The sequence below is a fragment of the Oryctolagus cuniculus genome, chromosome 2 (assembly GCF_964237555.1).
Source record: "Oryctolagus cuniculus chromosome 2, mOryCun1.1, whole genome shotgun sequence".
NCBI lineage: Eukaryota > Metazoa > Chordata > Mammalia > Lagomorpha > Leporidae > Oryctolagus > Oryctolagus cuniculus.
The window spans coordinates 44,900,291-44,922,659 of NC_091433.1; the positions used below are offsets into that span (position 1 = coordinate 44,900,291).

The 22,369-nt window shown below is 43.4% G+C and overlaps 1 protein-coding gene across 2 annotated transcripts in view; it reads left to right on the forward strand.

The window, feature by feature from the left end:
* The window catches only part of KIF13B (kinesin family member 13B), a 216,976-nt gene that overhangs the window by 147,137 nt on the left and 47,470 nt on the right, over window positions 1–22,369 (forward strand). For both annotated transcript variants that reach the window (XM_051842522.2, XM_051842523.2), the window contains exons 22-32: window positions 3,046–3,216; window positions 5,366–5,523; window positions 6,709–6,841; window positions 10,553–10,699; window positions 11,279–11,308; window positions 12,878–12,977; window positions 13,496–13,622; window positions 14,387–14,442; window positions 15,948–16,072; window positions 17,578–17,754; window positions 21,307–21,399. In XM_051842522.2, coding sequence (XP_051698482.2) covers window positions 3,046–3,216; window positions 5,366–5,523; window positions 6,709–6,841; window positions 10,553–10,699; window positions 11,279–11,308; window positions 12,878–12,977; window positions 13,496–13,622; window positions 14,387–14,442; window positions 15,948–16,072; window positions 17,578–17,754; window positions 21,307–21,399 — 1,317 coding nt within the window. The remainder of the gene's footprint in view (window positions 1–3,045; window positions 3,217–5,365; window positions 5,524–6,708; window positions 6,842–10,552; window positions 10,700–11,278; window positions 11,309–12,877; window positions 12,978–13,495; window positions 13,623–14,386; window positions 14,443–15,947; window positions 16,073–17,577; window positions 17,755–21,306; window positions 21,400–22,369) is intronic.

Sequence of the window (22,369 nt, forward strand, 5' to 3'; positions counted from 1 at the left end):
TAGGACCTCTGCCCTTAATGTGTTGTACTATGAGAATTAATGGTATAACTAGTACTCAAAACAGTACTTTATACTTTGTGTGTCTGTGTGGGTGCAAACTGTTAAAATCTTTACTTAGTATAGAGTTGATCTTCTGTATATAAAGATAATTGAAAATGAATCTTAATGAAGAATGGAATGGGAGAAGGAGTAGGAGGTAGGAGGGTGGGTATGAGGGGAAGAACCACTATAATCCAAAAGTTGTACTTATGAAATTTATTTAATAAAAGCTTTCTTTTAAAAAAGAAAAATGCACATACACATTTTCAGTGGTACTAAGTAAAGTTAGCATATTCTGAAACCCCAGCCAGGCCAGTGCCTGCTGACATTCCTTGGCTGCTGGATCGTGGGCAGCTTAGAGTTGAAGTCTGTGGTCTTCTGACACCTTGTGGTGGTTTGCGTGTACGGATGCAAAAGCTTAAAACACAAAACAGCCTGTGTTCTAGATACTTAGAAATGCCTCATTCCTGCTGTTCTTTATTCATGAGAACTTGTCTATATAAAGGAGAGTACAATATGTTAACTCTTGTTCCTTTTTTATGTCAACTTTGAAAGTGAGATTAAATTCCATAGGAAAAAATAACTTTCAGGTGGAATTCAGTCACAAAGAAGTGTGTACTGACTGTCTGCTTAAAACCTTAGTCACACCCAACATAACAGGTAGTTTTTCATCTTTATTTTTATTTTTATCTTTAATTTATATAGACATTATAGTTATTAATATTTTTGTAAACCTAAGAAAACTAAGAATTTAAGTAATTTGCACCTGCACACAAGCTGATAAATGGCAGCGATTTCTATTTAGATCTGCAAGAAGTCTTGAATATACATATTATGAGAAAACTATATGTGTTGGCAGCAAAATAATCATAACTTTTCGTTCATTTTCAGTGAACATTTTCAAGTACCCTCTATATAACTCCAGAATCTTGTAATCTTCCAAAATATCACATTCTATCATCTGTTTATTCTATTTCTGGATTTATTTGTGTACTTGAAAGAGTTGCAGAGAGAGAGGGAGGCAGGGAGAGAGAGAGAGAGAGAGAGAGATTCATCAATCTTCCCTCTGCTGGTTCACTCCCCAAATGGCCGCAATGGTTTGAAGCCAGGAGCTTCTTCCAGGTCTCCCAAGCACTTGGGCCATCCTCTGCTGCTTTTCCCAGGCTATTAGCAAGGAGCTGAATCAGAAGTGGAGCAGCCGGGACTCAGACCCGCACCCATATGGGATTCCGGCATCACGGGTGGCGGCTTTATCTGCTGCACCACAGCACCAGCCCCAGCACATTGCTTTATCTTAAAGAATATAATAAACATTTTTAAGCATTAATAAAAAAGATAGTTTTTATAAAGTCATGAAAAATTAGTTGCAGAATACTGAACTGCTCGATTTGGTTTGAAGGAGCAAGATATGTTAGTGAGTCTGTCCTTTGTAGCGTGTCAAGAAGTTGCTATCTAGATGTTTCAAACTCTGGTTGACATCACAGAAAAAAGTGAATTATAAGGAGGGTTCCCATTTGATGTTCACTCATTATGTGCCTGGTATGGAAGAAAATAAAGTCATCCGCTTGGTGTGATTGTCTGTGTCATCACTAATGCTTCCTGAAATGCTAAGCTTATATTTGTGGTTGGTGAGCTGCATAAACTGATGCCACATGTTCCAGTTTATGTTCATGAAATTCAAAATTTCATTACATTTGCTGCAGGTGGATTAACTCATATACCACGCAGAAAGTGACCAGGTGGAGAATATAACATAGGATCAGCACTCAGTCATGTGGAAATGGGCTTGATTACAAAATCTGAATTTAGTATCACTTAATTAACTAAAGCTTTGTTTTTCTTCAGAGTTGGAGTAGTTTTAAAGTTATCACAGAAATCCCCAAGTTAAAAATCATACTGGGGCCGGCGCTGTGGCGCAGATGGTTAAAGCCCTGGCCTGAATCGCCAGAATCCCATATGGGTGCTGGTTCTAGTCCCGGCTGCTCCTCTTGTGATCCAGCTCCCTGTTATGGCCTGGGAAAGCAGTAGAAGATGGCCCAAGTCCTTGGGCCCCTGCACCCATGTGGGAGAGCCGGAAGAGGCTCCTGGCTTCGGATCGGCCATTGCGGCCATCTGGGGAGTGAACCAGTGGATGGAAGACCTCTCTCTCTGTCTCTACCTCTCTCTGTAACTTTGTCTTTCAAGTAAATAAAATAAATCTTAAAAAAAAAAAGTAATACTGATGCTGCCTTGCAAAAGAAATATTAAGAATATTTGGGTGCTCTGAGATCTGATTCAGGCATTTCTGCTGGGTCTGAATAGGTACATATTTCCAATTGCATTATGTTTTGATAATATCATTTGTTCCCTTGATCTGCATAAGGATGCATTCAGGAATTGTAGGCGCAGAGGATGGTAAACACTCACCATCCTCACTTCCCTGCATTCTCCTCTCTGGATCTTCAACTTACCCACATTCCCAGAGCCGTTGAAGGTGTCTGCAAAATGCGGCTGTAGTGTGTATCATTGCTACGTATGTTCTCAGTTCTTTATACTTTAAAATATCACGTGCTTTGCTCCTTCCTAAATATTTGTTGTTTATAATCACATACACTGACTTCGTTCTTCATCCATAGTTGTTGTGTTCATATGGCATCCATGGCTAGTCAGATGTGTCAGTGAGTGGTGTTGACAGAATTGTTTTCATTTGAATTGATTATATATATTCCTACTATTTTGTGATACACAAGCAGATGTTAAGTGCTGTTCTTCAGCCTCTAGAATGTTACAACAGCCATCTTTGTCATCAAGGTCATTGTCACTGTATTAAGCCTTTCACTAAATATGGCAGTTGTTAGCCCTGTTTCACACATACTAAAACACAGTCCCAGCATGAATGGGATTTTGCTAGCATAAACCAACAGTGAGTAGTGACATAGTCAGAACCTGAACTGATACCTCTGATTCAGACTGCTTCTTGGAACATTCTGATTTAAAAAACAAACTGAGCTTGCTTTTCCCTTACAGGTTAAGATACTCCAAGCCACTGGGCTGCCACAGCACCTGTCCCACTTTGTATTCTGCAAATACAGCTTCTGGGATCAGCAGGAGCCAGTCATGGTCGCACCTGAAGTGGACACCTCCTCCTCTGCTGCCAGCAAGGAACCTCACTGCATGGTTGTTTTTGATCATTGCAATGTGAGTTTGTTTTTCCAAACCAGGTGAACATTTAAATTAGTCATGTACAGACCAAACACAACTCTGAACCTTACTCTGCGGAATAACTGTGCCAAGGGATAGTCTCAGAACAGAAGTTGTTTTTATTTTTACAGATTTATTTATTCAAAAGTCAGTTACACAGAGAGGGGAGAGACAGAGAGATCTTCTATCTACTGGTTCGCTCCCCAAGTGGCTGCAATGGCTGGGGCTGGAACCAGGAGCCAGGAGCTTCTTTGAGGTCTCCCAATTGGGTGCAGGGCCCCAGCGACTTGAGCCATTCTCTGCTGCTTTCCCAAGCCCATTAGCAGGGAGCTGGATTGGAAGTGGAGCAGCCAGGACTCAAACCCTGCGCCCATATGGAATGCCAGCACTGCAGACGGTGAGAATAGGGATGCAGTCAGAAAGTGTCGATGCATTTAACTGCTCCCAAACTTAAATTTAACACATGTGTGTGGGGAAAATATATATGTGTGTATATATAGATTTATATGATTTTATGTATTTCAGGTTGTGGTACCTCTAAAAGCTTGTGGAAAAATGAAATGAGAAGCTAAGTGTATTTTGGTACAAAAAATTTTGAAATCCGTGCATATAAGGAATCTTCAGAAAGTTCATGAAAAATACATGCTATTGAAAACCTGCGTGGACTTCAAAATTTTTTTTGCCCCAAATAAAATTATATTTTCCCATTTTCAAGAACTTTTTGAAGTATCCTCATATATGGGTACTCTGCTTCAAAGGGAATCCATGTTTTGTGTTAAGATTATTGGAGAAATGATCTAAAAAGGTTAAACTAGTGTTTTAGAGAAAGGAGATACATAGCAGACAAGAACTTTATTAAACATCTGATGCTCTGCCTAACGTGTTGTTACTATCTTCTTTGGTCCTTGCTGCATTTGGATGTCACGATACTGCTCATTTTGCAAGTAAACCAGGTCAGAGGGCATAGTTTGCCCCTGGTTAGTGACATGGACTGCCAGGTTCTGGGCTGCTTTCTGCTAACATACCAGATTTGGTCCATTTCATTGTTTTCAAGAAATAGATCTCTTTCTGATTTGTTTACAACAGAGATGTACCTTTTGCCCATTAGTGAGTGATTGAGTGAAATAACAGGGAGACTCTGCCAGAGACAGAAAAATCCACGGCTCTTTAATAAACTGTTTTTGTGCTAAATCCTAGTTGGAAAATGCTGTTTTGCGAAGATGGACAAGTTGAGAGACTTTTTAAAAATTAGGTGATGTTTTTACTCTAGTGATCATTATTTTCGTTCTCTCCTGTTTATCAGAGTTAACTTCCTAAAGACTGGAAAAAACTTTTCGTAGCATGATACTACCTTGTTTCATTCTAGTAATTTCTATATCAAGACATTATAGATCATTGTTGTAATACTTAATATAACCATATAAATATTAATAGAACTGTGTAAGTATATTAACTATACTTTCAAAAATAGCTCCAAAAGGTATTCTTGACACTAGAATAATATGGTGCTAGTATTACATACTAGACTTTCCAGATGAAAAGTGCTTAAAAGTTGAGTTGTACTTATTTTAAAGAACTTCAGGGGTTGGCCATGTGGTGTAGCAGGTAAAGCTGCCGCCTGCATTGCTGGCATCCCATGTGGACGCCAGTTCGAGTCCCAGCTGCTCCACTTCCAATCCAGCTCTCTGCTCTGTGGCTTGGGAAAGCAGTGGAAGATGGCCCAAGTTCTTGGGCTCCTGCACCCGCATGGGAGACCTGGCAGAAGCATCTGGCTTCAGATTGGCACAGCTCCAGCTGTTGCCATCTGGGGAGTGAACCAGTGAATGCAGGACCTCCTCTCCCTCCCTCCCTCCCTCCCACCTCTCCTTCTCTGTTTGTGTATCTCTGACTTTTACATAAATAATCTCAAAAAAAAAAAAAAAAAAAAACCTTTAGGCTCTCTGAGCATTCATTCTGGGTGTTAAAGGACAGATCTGTTCTCTAACTAAAACATGTTTCTGTTTTCACCATGGTATGATTGAGTATATATGATACATTTATATCATATTTATATTGTAAATGTGATATACATGATATATCATGTCTGATATAAACATTGGATTACCAAGAAGTGTTTGCTTCTTTGAAATGAACGATTGTGTTTCAGGAATTTTCTGTTAACATCACTGAAGACTTCATTGAGCACCTTTCGGAAGGGGCATTGGCAATTGAAGTATATGGACATAAAATGAATGATCCTCGGAGAAATCCAGCCCTGTGGGACTTGGGAATCATCCAAGCAAAAACACGTAGTCTTCGGGACAGGTGAATTTTAGAAACCTATTGGTCTCTATTATAATTCTAAGAAATGGCTAGAGATTAGTACTGTCACTTACAAAGGATACTAATTCTTGAGCATCACCAGTATTCCAGGGATAGATGATGTTGTCTGCAGGTTATTAATCATGTAGCTCCTTAAGGAAGTGAGCCTTGAGGAGTGATGGGGAAAAAAATAAATCAGCTGTTTATTTATTTATTTTTTTTGACAGGCAGAGTTAGAGAGAGAGAGAGAGAGACAGAAAGGTTTTCCTTCCATTGGTTCACTCCCCAAATGACCCTTACGGCCAGCATGCTGCTCCGATCCGAAGCCAGGAGCTCCTGGTCTCCCATGGGGTGCAGGGCCCAAGCACTTGGGCCATCCTCCACTGCACTCCTGAGCCACAGCAGAGAGCTGGACTGGAAGAGGGGCAACCGGGACTAGTACCCGGCGCCCCGACCGGGACTAGAACCTGGGGTGCCGGCGCTGCAGGCGGAGGATTACCCTAGTCAGCCCCGGTGCTGGCCCTGTGATGGAGAAAAATAAATAAAGCAGTTGTTTATAAAGCAAGAGTAAAATGAATCTTTGGAGAATGGTCACTTATCACTGTGAATTATTTCTAAGTGGCTGTTGAGAGGATGGATCAAGGTCCACTGTAGCACTGATGTTTACATTGTCCTTTCACAGAGTTCTTTTAAGTGACATCGGTGATGGAGGGAGGTAGACTTGTTTGGTAACTTAAATGGAAGAATTAAAAGGGAATGAACCATATTTTTTTTTTTTTGCATTTAAAAATGTTTGCAGTTACTAAATTAGAAGGTGAGATTTTTTTTCCCATGATTTTTTTATTTTACTGAAAAAAAAATGCTTGCCACTGAGGCATAATGATGCCACCTTTATTTCTCTCTGAAAGTTTATCCCTGAACTTGCTTCTGTATATCTGATTAGAATGTGTTGGGTTTGAATCACCATTTTGAAATAGGTTTTTTTTATTATATCTCTTTGAACAAAATAAGGGAGCCCTTTCTAGTTCCAGTGCTAAGTCAGTTTAACCTTCTCTTTCGTAATCTGCACTGTATGTATGTGTATGTTACTCACTGAAGTATACAGAGAGCATTCTTCTGAATTGCTCTTGTTGGAGGTCATTGTTAATTCTCATGGGTAGGATCCTAAGCTGCCTAACTGTTTCTTAGATGGAGTGAAGTCACCAGAAAATTGGAATTCTGGGTCCAAATCTTAGAACAGAATGAGAATGGTGAATACTGCCCTGTAGAAGTGATTTCTGCAAGGGACGTCCCAACAGGAGGAATCTTCCAGCTCCGGCAGGTAACAAGATGGTGAATGTTTATATTACAATATTTGGCACCAGGAAACTTAATCCTGGGTTCTTTTTAGAAGAACTGTTTGATACTGGAATCTAGATAGGCCAAGTTAATTTCTTTTATTAAAATTATCTCCTTCATGTGTATTTTGTTGCATTGTCACAAGTATTGCTATTTATATTTTAAAATCACCTTCTATTAGCATTAAGTAAGACAAAGATAAGCTGTAATGGAAAACCTAGATTTGAATGGCAGATTTAGAACATTCCTGAAGCTGTGTTTCGTGGCATTTGAGTGTAACATGCAAGGCTCCATCCTGGCTCTGCTGTGTCATAGTCACATGTCTCTGAGCAACTCTCAAAGCCTCTCTACTTCATTTGTTAAGGTGGAGATGATAATGCCGACTTCATAGGATTACTGTGTGGATACAGAGACATCGTGTATAAAGCACAGTGCTTGACACATGGGAGGTGTTAAATAAATGCAGCTGGCGAGACAGGAATCAGAGCCAAAACCCATACCACAGAGGCTTATGGAGGCTGTGGGAAGGGATGGGTACTTAACCCTAGGTACCTCATGAACTGTCAACATGGCCAGCTACTAGTGAGAGTGGAAATCTCGGTACATTTGCATATTCCATTTATAATACTCCTTTTCGCTGTGCTTTACATTAACTCAGCATTTGGTAGGCTGTTGTAATCTATGAGATTTTCCATATTGTAAAAAAAAAAGTAGTAAAATAGTGAATATTAGAATAGTGCAGAGGCCAGCGCCACAGCTCACTAGGCTAATCCTCCGCCTTGCGGTGCCGGCACACTGGGTTCTGTCCCGGTTGCCCCTCTTCCAGGCCAGCTCTCTGCTGTGGCCAGGGAGTGCAGTGGAGGATGGCCCAAGTGCTTGGGCCCTGCACCCCTGCACCCCATGGGAGACCAGGATAAGTACCTGGCTCCTGCCATCGGATCAGCGCAGTGTGCTGGCTGCAGCGGCCATTGGAGGGTGAACCAACGGCAAAAGGAAGACCTTTCTCTCTGTCTCTCTCTCTCTCACTGTCCACTCTGCCTGTCCAAAAAAAAAAAAAAAAAATGCAGAAAGCATTCAAAGCTCAATATAAGAAAAGGTTAAAGGAAGGAGAAATGCTTGCTGAGATATTTATGTTTCAGAAGAAAGACAGGGAAAAGCACTAGTTCTCTGACGGCAGCCCATGAGTTTTAGCAAGTGTATTTGTACACGAGCAAGCAACAGCAGAAGGAGATGAGTTTGAGTTAAAGCACAAGACTTGCTTGTATATACAAAGTAGAAATCTTAAAGGTGTGAAGAACATGTTTTTGTCGCTCCCCCTCTTCGTGGAGGAACGACACAGGACCCTGCGCTGTTCTTTTGTCTGCTTGGCCCTCCCCGGGTTTGCTGCTGGTTCTTCCCGGGTTGGCTACCGACCCTTCCACCTCCGTGGAAGGGCGGTTCCCCCTGCCACATTCCCCACTTCCGCGGGGGAGCGGCACACCGCCGGCCGGCTCTCTCGGGGGCTGCACAGGTGTTCCCCTTAGATGTTCCCCTTAGATGTTCCTGGTGCATGCCGTCTCTCTCCTCCTTTATAGTCCTCCTCCGCCAATCCCAACTCGGCTGCCCACACGCCGAGTACGCTGCTCTCCTCCAATCAGGAGCAGGATCAGCTCCTGCAGGTTATTGGTCGAACTGGAGGCAGCTGTGTAGAAGCTGTTTTCTCCTCTCCCAGCGCCATATTGTGGGAGAGCAGATGCATAGAATAAGTCTTAATTCCAGCAACTTAGTCTAGTCCGAGTTGCTCCCCACAGTTTTTTCTGGGCATCTGTTAGATATGTATAGATCTCTTCCTGACTGCCTTAGAATTTCGTCTGCTGGAAGACAACACCAATTTTCCATTGCTTAATTTGAACTGAATATTTAAGTTTTTGTCATGCTTGTGACATCCTTTACTGAAAGCATTCAAAGATAAGTTGAGTTTATGAGGACAGGCTCTTTTAGAGGATGTGTGTTTTCACTCGGACACTAAAACAGTCCTGCAGAGTCTGGAGAGGTTGGTACCTATATATGTGGCAAGAATAAAAACAGGCTGCAGTTAGTTCCCTTTGGGGAGAAATCTCATGTAGGAAGACCTGGAAAGCAGAAGAGGAGGAGGCCACAGCAGCGTGGCTGCCAGTGCAGAGTGCCTGGGTGCTAGGTTTACTTCAGGTTCATCTGTTTGAAAATCAGGATATATTATTCTTGAAGAGGAAAGTGGCAGAGCACGACTGTTGAGGTTAAAATTGCTGGTTTTTTTTTAGGTAACGTGGTTACATATCAGAAATTACAAGCATTCCAGTCCAGTAGTTCCTGCAGACATCTCGGAGCTTTTCTGGGGAATCAGGAGTCATTCCAGTCCTCTTCTCCTTTCCCTCCCCATCCTTATCCTGACTCTTTCCTGGAGGAACAGGCTTCCCACTCAGGCACACCTTCAGAATCTGTCACTTTCTGGCTCAAGCAGGATATACAAAATGTAACTAGTAGGAAATGAACTTATTTTAGGCAATTATGATGTCTTCTGAGGTACTTTTCCCACAACATACCTGATGCATGGTCCTTGGAAAACATCAAATCGGAAGACGTCTGTATCCTATCCATTAGGATGTAGCTTGATAGGCCCAATGATTGCCTAAGTTGATTTTCCTGATTACGCAGAGCTTGGGAACAACAATCTGATGGAAGAGGGCAAGAATATCGACTTGAAATTGAATATTTAAATTCCATTTTCAAATGCTGCTTTCCCATCCTAAAATTTATAAACCAAGTGTGAAGTCAGTGATTTGCAAATGCTGGGAATGCTGTTGTAAATATACAGTCACTTAGTATTTATCCTGAAAACGTGTGTAGGGATCAGCTTCTTACCAGCTCTTCAGTGTGCAATTTAAAAATTACTTCTATTTGGGGATCAGGACTATGATTTCATGATAGCAGCAGTCTTTATTTCTAACTCAAGTGGCTTATTTTTTTAAAAGTAGGTCATGTGGTATATGCTGACCTTGGTAATGTAATTTACTAAGTCCTGTATGCTTTTATATTGCAATATATTAATGACTGCGTACTATTGCATTATATATAACATAGTTGATTTAGGACCAGTGTTACACTCTTTCAGATTCTGTATAGATGTGTGATTATTTAACCTTAGAACAGTTTCCTAGAGACTGAATTGTGGGTTACATGATGCTTACATTTTTAAGTCAGTTTGCTGTGAAGAAAGCTTGTGCCAATTTAATTTCCTGCCTACCAGGTAGGAAGTTACCTGTTTCATAAACCTCAGGCAGTATTGTAAATTGCAAAATTACAAACAATAACTGTTTAGTAAGTGAAAATAAAGGTGTGTTATGCTTATTGTAATTTGTCTTTATTTGATTATCAGTAAGCTGAACACTTTTTTATCGGCCACCTGTTTGCTGTTAAGATGTCATCTTTTGATATTTCTTTTCATTGAAAAATATGTAAGCTAAATTTTTATTCTGTGTGTATTTACTCAAGAGGGAGATAATTTTTCCTAATTAGTTTTAAAATTTGAATTTTAGTAGTTAACATTCAAAAGATGGGATAATATCTTCAAGGCTGAGCATTTTTCTCAACATCAGCCTGTAGGGGTCTCTCTAAACCAAAATTTCAGAAGTCAAAAAACTTACTCTAAAACTGCAAATGATCTGTGTGTGACCAGGGCCAGTCGCGGCGAGTACAAGTTGAAGTGAAGTCTGTGCAGGAGTCTGGGACTTTACCACTGATGGAAGAATGTATACTGTCTGTTGGCATTGGCTGTGTGAAAGTTAGGCCGCCCAGAGCCCCTAAAGCTCACGAGACCATCCACGTAAGTTCTGTGCCTGTCCCCTGCTTGTGGAATACGGAAGCTGTCAGAAAGCTGCTTCCTGTCATCAGTAAATTCAGTCTGTGTCTCTGCTTTCCTTTGATGTCTTCTTAAGAAGTGTGATGCCTGGTTTTTAAAACACATCACCTTTGCATGAAATCACTGCCCCAGACTCCTAGGCTTTGCCCCCATACTTGGCGAGCTGAGGGTTAAAAATTCTGAGCCTCCCCAAACTCCACAGTGCCTAATCACCTCCTCCACACCCTCCTCTGTGCGCCCCCCCACTGGCTGGGAAAGACTGCTTGCCAGCAGGTGTTTGATTTCCCCCAGTGAGCGGGACTATAAACCCAGCAGGGAGAGTATTGTACTGGGTCCTGAAAAGGTCAGAAGCCTGTTCTTCACTTTCCTGTGATAAGCTCCAGGTTTCCCTCCAGCTTCCTGAGAACTCTGAAGCTCCCCGTGAGGGGGTGGGAGATGACATAGTCTATCAATTAGAAAATATAAACTGTGGGGAATGATTCTGGTTGCTCAGTGCAGCCAGTTTCTCAGATAAGCAGTTTATAACATGTGTTTGTTTTTTAGGAGGAAGAGGAAGACATGGACAGCTACCAGGTAATTTAGCATCTGTTGGCCTCATCAAATCAGCTTGATTAAAGTATGTAATTACACATTCCTGGATCTCACTGTCGTGTTAATAATTAAACAATTAATTTTGATTCAGATACTGCTTTTTCTGAGATTAAAACAGAGTAAGGGACAACGAGTGTTGTTTCATAGAACATGAAGCAAACTATGTTAACAGCAGAAAATCATTTGTGACTGTTATCTCTTTCCAACCCCGGGGTTCCCCAGACTCTTTGTCCAGCTGCTCTTCCTCAGACTTGTTCTGTTTGTGAGGGGACCTGCCAGCCTTGCCCCTAGTGCAGTCCTCTCACCCTGAGCTTGGGTCCTGCCCTAACCAGTTTGTATATTTTAAACCAGGTCTCTCTTCCTTACTTCCTGAAGTCATTCAGGGTTTCTGGGCGCTCCTCCCCCTTCATTTCTAATCTTCTGCAAGATTTTGTTTGTGTCTGTGGACTTTCATCTTGTTAGTCATCATTTAGGACTGTCAGAGCTCTTTGGAGCCTGATTATGTCATCCAGTATAGTCACTCTCCTGGAGTTGCATCACTCTAATTTGATAGAAGTGTCTGTCTTCCTATAAGTCACAGATAACAACGTTGAGTCAGATAGGGTTAAAGACAGAGTCCCATGGCACCACAATGGAGACTTCTTTTAAGCTGACTTTATTCCATCAATCACAGTTCTTTGGATGTGATATTTGATTCCTCCGTGATTTCACTCAAGTAGATGCATTTCATGTTCCTCCATCTTGTCCACAAGAATGTCATAGGCTATTTGGTTAAGTGCCCTAGTGAAATCCAGATACTCGACATCTGCAGCATTCCACTGACCTACCCAGTCGTATAACCTTATTATAAGAGGAAATGAAGTAAGACTGGCGTGTATGCAGGTGTTGACTGGTAGCGCTGTTATTCTGTTGATAACAAGCCTAGTCCATTCTCTCTCCGCTCTTACCCCCAAAATGCACAAAACCAAGAGAAGCATTTCCGTGTAGTCTGCAGGAGGCTAATGAGACAGGTCGCAAATTTTGAAGCATTCTTCTGCTGTTTCTCAGGTCTATAAATCTGAAAATTATTGAATGATACAAGTTCTGCCTGGCCAAAAAAAAATTGCCTTTTAGATCTTTATTTCAAGTGATGTTCTATCTTTTGGACCATGAAAAATCAAACTTGTTCTGGATACCAGAGCCTGCCCTTTCAGAAATAGTCTCACTCTAGGAAAGAACACTTTAAATTCTAAAAGCTTGTGTTCTGAAACATAGATGGAGTGCATTGGTGGTGGTAATAAAGAAATGATGTATATTACTTGATGTTTTTGAAGCCTGTGAGGGTGCATTACAAAGTTTATAGGAAAGTAGAATTAAAGGGTAAGCCTGTTTGGTGCAAAAAAAAATTGAAATCTATGCTTAGTTTTTAGATTTTTTTAAATTTTGGGTAATATGCATTTTCTGTGGACATTTTGAAGACCCCTTGTATTAGAGTAAGGTAAGATAGAGCATCAGGTTGAGATACATTGTCTTGACATGACATTGAAGATGATTTCTCTTGTTTTCTTCCAGGATCGCGATTTAGAGAGACTACGTAGAAAATGGCTAAATGCATTAACGAAACGTCAGGAGTACTTGGATCAGCAGCTCCAAAAGCTTGTCAGTAAACATGGTAGGAAAAGCAAGTTCAGTATTTCCCTGTCCACCAAGTCAGTGCACAGTGGATCCCTGTCGGTAGCCACATAAACTAGGTGCCCAGTGAACAAGTCGGTCATGAGGATGGCAGGAACGTGAGAGAGTGCACCATCCTTTCAGATGAGCATTTACCCAGCTGTACTGATGCTGCCATAGGTCCTCCCACCCCGCCCCTTAGCAAGCAAAGAAGAAATGCAGCCTGTGAAACAAGTATCATCCCTCCAAGATAACTTAAAGGCAGAAGCTAGCGTTTCTTGTCTGAAGTGCCTGGGTCTTTGCACCCTGGACCAACTCACCCATGGACTGTTCCACGGAAGGCCTTCCGTGAGCTGGGGGCAGCCTCTGCCAGAGCCCACCTGACCTGTCCAGCTTAGTTTTCTGTCACTAATAAGCGCTAGCAGCCAGTAACTGAAATACAGGTAAATCCAGTCTGAGGACAAAAGTTGAAGTGGTGCCTGAGATTTCTATATTTAGTCCTCCTTCCTGGTATTGTAGATAAAACAGAGGATGACGCTGACCGCGAGGCACAACTCCTGGAGATGCGGCTGACCCTGACCGAGGAAAGGAACGCGGTGATGGTGCCCTCTGCTGGCAGTGGGATCCCGGGGGCCCCGGCAGAATGGTATGAGCCTGCAGGATGTCTCGGGAAGCTGTAGATACGCCCTAGGCTGCCGCTGTAGATACGCCCTAGGCTGCCTGTTGGCAGTGTGGATGTTTGGATGTGTGGTGAAATGAATGGAACATTCATTCCCGTTTAAGGGGACAAAGCTGTTGGAAGTAAGAGAACTGTTAAATTATTTTCATGAGTGAAATGACTGTGGCCTAAAACTGTTTTATTAAATAATATTGTTATTGGCCAAAGTAATTAAGATTTCTGAGAATCAAAATCAATATTTAGTACCACTATGCTCAGCATTTAAAAAAGTTAATATGTTAATTACTTGGGTCATTCCATTAAAAGACTGATGAGTCGTAAAAGAAAATCGCATTCTCACCAGATTTGGGTTTTGGTGCTGGCTTAGACTGCAGTCAGCAAGCGTTGTATGCCTCTTTATTGAAGTTAAAAACAGTAAGTTGAGCCACATGGAGTCCTTACTAGTGTGCTTTTATAAGAAAGCAAGTGTAAATAGGGAACTTGACTATAAGCAGAGGGGTGTGTATGTGTGTGTGTGTGTCTTATAAGACTTAAGTTCTTATATGAGAGCATGAGAAGCAGCTGCTACAGTTAAGTCTTTGTGATGTCTCTGATGTTAAATTACAATATACCCAATGCCTGAGGTTGTTCTTGCCTTGACCACAGTGGCTCTGAATGTGTGTTAAGGCTGTGTCCCAAGTTTGTGTTTCTGGGGAAATCTGTTGAGGTACTGTTTACTTTTTATGTTTCAGGACTCCAGTGCCAGGGATGGAAACCCACATTCCTGTTATATTCCTGGACTTAAACGGTAAGCTCAGCGGTGTTTTATGAAGACAGACTCCTGGCAAATTAGTGCTAAATAACACTTAGAGGCTAGCCAAGTGTATCTTTAGGCCACTCTTTGATCTTCAGGTGGGAGTCAGTTTTGCGTGTGCCCACGACTCTGGTGCTGGCCAAAGTCGGGATTGTCAGAGTGCGGTCTTCCTAGCAGCAATGGATCTGCTTCACCATGGTGCTTGCTCTTGGCGCCTGACTGCACCCCACAGTGCTGTGCCTTTGCTCTTGTGGCACCACTTGCGGATGGGGATAATGTTCTTCTGCATTTAAGATATGCCTTCTGTAATTCACAGGGAAGGACATGTTTGTGGAAAGGACGAGTAACTACTGATGCGTACACAGCATGTTTTCTTAGCCTATCCAATACATCTCCCTCTTTTGGCAATTGCTGCGTTGCCTATTTGTTTTGAGCATAGCTGTCATTTTTTCTGACACCCTGTTGCCCATGTTCTCTGGCTAGGGGTGGGACAGTAGAAAATGAAAAGGTAGATTAGGGAACCAAAAATAAAAGCCAGCAATTAAACTCCTAATACATTGCAGAAGAACTATGTGTTAAAATGAACTCACCTAAATAGACAACTTGGGTGTCCTAGGTAGTTTTCTTTGCGCTGAAGGCGAGTTATGACATTGGAGGTATTTAGCACCTCATGCCTCCTAGCCCATTCTTATGGACACCTCCTATTTAGGTTAACACTGAGCCACTCCCTTTGTCCAACTAATGAGGTGGCCTTTGTTCTCAATGTGTTCCCACAAGGCTCTATGCTGCCTTGTTTTCTTGAACCCTGAAGATGAGAGTGACTCTGCCCTATGCGTATGTCAGGCTTTTTGGCTAGGCGAGGTGCCTGTGTGTCTGTGTGCGGTTGGGGATGAGTATTGCATAAAAAGTAGGAAGAGAGTGCAAAGAAGACGTGTAAACCTGGATGTTGGGAGATTCGGTCAGGACCTGTTCACATTGTGTACGTTCCAAGCCCACCTACCACTGATATCCACTCACTAGCTTAAGATGGTGGGGAGCTGAGAGCCGAATAACCACAAGGCTCTGGTGTGACCCTTAAGTTTCCTGCTCCTGTAGCCAATTGATCTTTTTCTTGAACTTAACTGTCAGATAACTGGAACTCCTGCCACTTACATATCACTTCTTCAGCGCACTAAAATGTAGAGAGTTGAGGTATAAGCCTATCATTAGTGTTTATGCACAGATCCTGGGTAACCTCTTTGGTATCCTCGTTTCATTCGTCTTCCAGGTAAAATAAGGCATGACGATAGCAGATTGGATAAGATGATTTCTTGAGGTACTTTCTCTGTAAGATCTGTGAGCTATTGAATAGTCGTCATCAAGGTTGTGTAAGATTTCAGAGCAAAAAGCACATGAAATTTGAAGCAGAAGAATTTTAATAATAAGCACATTGAAATTTAGCTGGTAGGGGTTATCCTTTAAAATGATCTCAGTATTTAATGGAATGTCTTCACTTTTAGCTGATGATTTCAGCTCTCAGGATAATCTTGATGACCCAGAAGCTGGTGGATGGGATGCTACCTTGACCGGGGAAGAAGAGGAAGAGTTTTTTGAACTTCAGATTGTAAAACAGTATGATGGGGAGGTAAGAAAAACAGAACTTGGGGAGATCAGGTAAAAAGTAGTTTCCCTAGCCTTTTCATGAGCCTTTTAAAATCATCAGCAAGATAATTATTTGAGTGCGTACATTTCTCAAAATACATAAAACCTTTCATTATGACTTCCAGAAAGGATGGAACTTAAATATTAGATTGTGTCCATTCACTGTTCTGCTTCCTGTCTTGGTAAAGGATCTGAGTGGGATGAGTAGTTCAGATCATCAGGGATCAGGAGCTGGATTCTGTGATCCTTAATCCCTGAGATGGAAGTGGATACCGCCAAAGTACACAATGTCTGGGATTTGCTTTGGAATTCTTTATCCTAAAGACTTGTTTAAAAAGAAACTAAAGAGTAGGTGAAATCAAGGTTGTGATTTTAATGGCTGATTCTGAGTGTTCGATCTTGTGGATTTATTCTCTAATTTTGATTATGTTTGAAAAATTAAGCCACAAAACATATTCTGGAAGGAAAGCTGACGTGATGCTTTGCGGGTGTGTCATCACTTAGAGCTATTCCTACCTTAGATCTAAAACTTAAATCTAATAATGAGGATTTAGGCACACTCAATGAGGTGCCTTTACCCTTCCCCTTTGTCAGAGTTTCAAGATTGACAGAGAAAGGCTGAAGAACTGTTGGAAATTAAGCTGGAAGGACATGACAACCAAATGCAGTTTGTTTTTCTTGGAAAAATTGAGACGCTCAAGAGTGAACTCTAATAAGTAATAGCGTTGTTGTGTATGTTCAGGTTCCTGGAGGTGATAGTTGTCCGCCCTCTCCTGAAAGTGGTTCAGGAATAATAGGTGCGCATGCGCCAGGAGAAAGAAGCCAAAGTGACCAAGTGTTACAAGTTGATGAATCTTTATGAAAGCTATACAGGAACCCACTGGGATAGAATTTTGCAACTTTTCTTGATGTTTGAGCATTTCTTTTTGACAGAGTGGACAGTGAGAGAGACAGAGAGAAAGGTCTTCCTTTTCCGTTGGTTCACCCCCCCAATGGCCGCTGTAGCTGGCGCGCTGCGGCCGACGCACTGCGCTGATCCGAAGCCAGGAGCCAGGTGCTTCTCCTGGTCTCCCATGCGGGTGCAGGGCCCAAGCACTTGGGCCATCCTCCATTGTACTCCTGGGCTATAGCAGAGAGCTGGACTGGAAGAGGAGCAACCGGGACAGAGTCCGGCGCCCTAACCGGGACTAGAACCCGGTGTGCCGGCGTCATAGGTGGAGGATTAGCCTAGTGAGCCGCGGCGTCGGCCAGGCATTTTTAAAAGTAGAATAATTTTGCAGACCAGCCAGGTAGCAAGAACGTCATGCTGTGCACTACCTGGACAGAGGTGTATAAGGCCACCTGCTCACACCCCGTCTTCTTTCTCAGGGCAGTTCTTATGAGACAGCCTTACTTGTGCCCCTCAGCCAAAGCCACAGTGGATTCCTTGGGGGAGAGTTTTGCCTCATTGGAGAAGGAGAACATGTTTCCTGTCTGTCTTCTCCGTAGGTGAGAGCAGAAGCCTCCTGGGACTCAGCAGTGCACAGCTGCCCCCAGCTCAGTAAGGGTACTCCTGGGGACGAGCGAGTGTTCCTGATCGTGCGCGTGACCGTCCAGCTCAGCCATCCTGCTGACATGCAGCTGGTGCTACGCAAAAGGATTTGTGTCAACGTGCATGGCCGGCAGGTGAGGCTTTAATCCTAGTTGATGACATGACTTTACCCACAGGCCTAACAAGGGCAGGGCCTTGGAGAGATGGTTCTGCCTGGGTCCGAGCAGGGTCCATGAAGCCCTGGGCTTTGCTTTCCCAGCTGCCTGTTCAGCTGCCTGTTTACTGTCCTGTAATCCAACTGCATCTTCCCAGCTTCTCCTAGACTGCATTAAAATTTTAGGCTGAATCTCTCTTCGGGCAGATTCCCAAGTTGTGGTCGTTCTTGTGGGTGCCACGGAGACCTGTCAGGGAGAGTCCAGTGTTTTGTTGTTGCCAGGCAGTTCCTGGCAGGTCAGCTGTCAGTTCGTAGTGTGGGGCTGCCTTCCAGTCTCTGCTTCTCACACTTGGCTTTGGGATACAGAGACCACTGAGGAATAGGCCCGGTCCTTCCCAGGTGTGCGGGCAAGCATGCATCCCAGGCAGGCCCCTGCTGTGTCGCGATGGGTGCCGTGGCGCAGGCGCTCGCCGCGTGTGGGAGACGACGGTTGAGGGAATGAAGGATTCAGACTGCCGAGGCTTCAGGGAGGAGGAGAGGAGCACAGTGCAGAGGAGGCGTGGAAGGAAGGGTGGGGCAGGCCTGGCACCAGGGCCAGCGCGGTGTGACAGGACGCACGCTGTTTGCCGAGGAACGTGGCTGTCAGTGTCGTTGTGGCTGGGTTATGAAGGACCCTTTGCCACATAAAGTGGTTTAGTGGGAAACTTCTGAGTGCGAATTTAAACTCTTTCCTGGCAAATAGCAGGATTTGGGAGATTGATTCTGGGGATCCCTTTTCACTGTCTGGCCCTCCCCTTTTTTGAGGCATTCTCAACACACTGACTAAAGCCAGGGCAGATAAAAGTAAATCTTTTCATTTAAAAGAGCACAGTCATGGTTGACGGACTGCTAGATGTAATCTCCACCCCTAAAAATTAATCTTCGTTCTAAATGTCACACTGATATCAATCTTTGAAATGAAGACTGGCGGTAATGCTGTTAAAATTGCAGCTCTTTAGCGTGGCAATCCGACATCAATAAAGTCCAGGTCACAGGGCTAGCCATAGATGTATATGGGGTGTCTCCCATTCGCTGTCCATCTCCCTTTTCTCGTAAGTCTGTAAGGGATTGGAAGAGACAGGCTGCTCTTGAAAACTGGGGGGCATTTTGGAGAATGCTTCTCCATTTCTTCCGGGCCCCGAGAAGCGCGGCACAACCCCAGCCCTCCAGTACTCAACTGTGGAGCCCCGAACTACCAAGCTTTTGCTTCTTGGGCTTTTTTCCTTTCAGGGACGAGTTGCCACTTTGTCACCCTGGTTGAAATGACTTGGAAGTATTTGTAGGCCTGCCATTTTCCCTCTCAGTTTTATTCTTCTTTATGGCAAGGACAGGGCTTTCCACATGACCCTAATGGAGGCTAATCAGCTTCATTATTTTTTTTTAATTTATTTTTATTTTTATTTTTGACAGGCAGAGTGGACAGTAAGAGAGACAGAGAGAAAGGTCTTCCTTTTCCGTTGGTTCACCCCCCAAATGGCCGCTGCGGCCAGCGTGCTGCAGGCGGTGCACAGCGCTGATCCGAAGCCAGGAGCCAGGTACTTATCCTGGTCTCCCATGGGGTGCAGGGCCCAAGCACTTGGGCCATCCTCCACTGCACTCCCGGGCCACAGCAGAGAGCTGGCCTGGAAGAGGGACAACCGGGACAGAATCCGGTGCCCTAACCAGGACTAGAACACGAGGTGCCAGTGCTGTAGGCGGAGGATTAGCCTAGTGAGCCGCGGCGCCAGCCTAATCAGCTTCATTATTTCCACTCAAATATGAAACAAAAATTAAGCTGGCAGTAGCCTCCATGCTGCCCTTCACTGCTCGTGAGAAAACCGTGGCTCTGCACCGTGGGGCTAACATGGAGGGAAAAGGAGTGAAATCAGTCATCTCTTTGCACTGTGAGATTTTAACATATTTGTACAAATTAACTGAAGATCATTGAATATGAAATAAATTATTAGGTTTATGAAAATAACTGTTTTTGAAGCCAAAATTTTTAATACTTTTTCTTTTTTTTAAAGAGTTGTTTATTTAAAAGGCAGAGTTACAGAGACAGGGAGAGACAGACAGATCTTCCAACCACTGGTTCACAACCCAAATGGCCACAACAGCCAGGGATGGGCCAAGCCAAGGCCAGGAGCCAGCAGCTGAGAACTCCATCTGGGTCTCACAAGGGTGGCAGGGACCCAAGTACATGGACCATCTTCTGCTGCCTTCCCAGGCACATTGCAGGAAGCTGGATTAGAGGTGGAGCAGCTGGGTCTCATACCAGCACCCCTGTATGGGATGCCAGTGTTACAAGCCTAACCCATGCCATAACACTGGCCCAGAGGCCAAATTTTTAAGAACTCTTTGAGTGTTTAAACAATAAATGGGTAATGTATATTTTCAATATGTAATATATATTTTTCTCTTAGGCAATTTTCAAATATTTCTGCCTTTTTTTTTTTTTTTTTTTTTTTTTTTTTGACAGGCAGAGTGGACAGTGAGAGAGAGAGAGACAGAGAGAAAGGTCTTCCTTTGCCGCTGGTTCACCCTCCAATGGCCGCCGCGGCCAGCGCGATGCGGCCGGCGCACCGCGCTGATCCGATGGCAGGAGCCAGGAGCCAGGTGCTTTTCCTGGTCTCCCATGGGGTGCAGGGCCCAAGCACCTGGGCCATCCTCCACTGCACTCCCTGGCCACAGCAGAGAGCTGGCCTGGAAGAGGGGCAACCGGGACAGAATCCGGCGCCCCGACCGGGACTAGAACCCGGTGTGCCAGCGCCACAGGCGGAGGATTAGCCTAGTGAGCCGCAGCGCCGGCCTATTTCTGCTTTGTTTTTTGGATGAGAAAAAAGCTAGTACCCATGTCCTCTTCTCCCTTTTCCTTATCTTTATTCACCAGTTGTATTCCACCCTCATCACTGCTCTTTTCAACCTCCACAGGATGTTCAGTCTTAGCAGCATCTTCAAATGAGTCATCTCTGCATTAATTCAGCAGTTCAATTCTTAACTGTGCAAAGAGCGCAGTCAGCATAAACAATGACCAGGCACTCTTAAATCATTCTTCATAATGATCCTGCTTTGGTCAAGAATTTAATGCCTGAACTTGTCAATATTCATGGTACAAGATGTCCATCGTGCTGAGGAGAAGAAAAGTGAGCATCACCACTGCTTGCTTACATCCTAGTTAGAAGGTCATTTTACTGTGTGGAAGTCAACAGTCTTATTTCTGTAGCATGCAGGCAGAGCTGAGCCAAATGCCTGGTGCCAGTTTCTAGACTCGAGTCTGTGCTTATTACGAACTGAGGTTAGGACATGGCATACAATGTGGGTCTCCAGAATGGTTTTGTGCCCCAGGACGAAGCTAGGAAATTGTATTGGGTGGTTTGGATCTCAGTTTCCTTTATTGGAAATAGGCTGTTTTCTTTTGGTTGGAATGAATGCCGCATCCTTTTTGCTGTCCCTTTGTTACTGTAAGCTCAGTAAAGGCAGGAAACCAAATCTTCTATTTTTTTTCCCCCTCTAGGGTTTTGCTCAGAGTCTCCTAAAAAAGATGTCTCATCGAAGTTCTATTCCTGGCTGTGGAGTGACTTTTGAAATCGTCTCCAATATTCCAGAGGTGAGGGATCATATGCAACTTGATTTACCAAAAATAAACCCTTAAAAAAGATCTAGCTCCTTGAAAAGCCACCTACCCAAGAAATATGTATTAAAAGAGAATGTATATTTAGGGAAAAGAGAATGTATATTTAGGGAAATGCTATCGACTTTTACAGGAATTTCCAATGGTAATTTATAGTAAAATGTACTTGTGGCTTTAAAAGTTTTGGTGAAGAAGAACTTGTCTTTTGAAAAGCTTATCAACACCTTTTTACTGAGAGAAGAAGACAGGCAGGCGGTAACAATATTGTATTTATTTGAAAGGCAGAGTGTAAGGGAGAGAGGGAGGGAGAGACAGAAAGTGAGAGGTCCGTCTACTGGTTCACTCCCCAAATGGCTGGAGCAGCCAGGGCTGGCCCAGGCCAAAGCCAGGAGCCAGAAACTCCATCCCATTCTCCAGGGTGGCCCAGACACTTGGGCCGTCATCCACTTCCAGGCGCGTTGGTAAGAAGCTGGATCAGAAGCGGAGCAGCCAGGACTTGAACCAGCACTCTGATAGGGGATGGGGGCCTCCCAAGCTGCAGCCTAACCTGCCCCTGTTCTAGATGGCTTCACTCACTTCATTCATTGTTGTTTCAAGGCTTAAAACAGAAGTATGTGTTTCTAGCGATTTGGTGTTTGCACTTTGGGTCTGCACAGTCTGTATGCTGTTGCATGTTTGAAGTCTGTGAGTGGCTTCAAGTTGAGAAACAGTGACTGCTATTTACCGTCTTTCCTCATCTCCCTCCACCTCTCCTTCTGTCCCACTTGCAGTTTTGTTTTCTCTTTTACAAGTACTTTCATTTTGAGATGATAGTGTGTTAAATGGGAAAAATGTGGGGGAATTAGCTTAAAGATAAACATATCCTCCTATGATTGGGACCTTTATTAATCAGCTAAGCCTGTAAGTTGACAAATAATTATTTTTGCATGAGCAGATCCTGATGAGA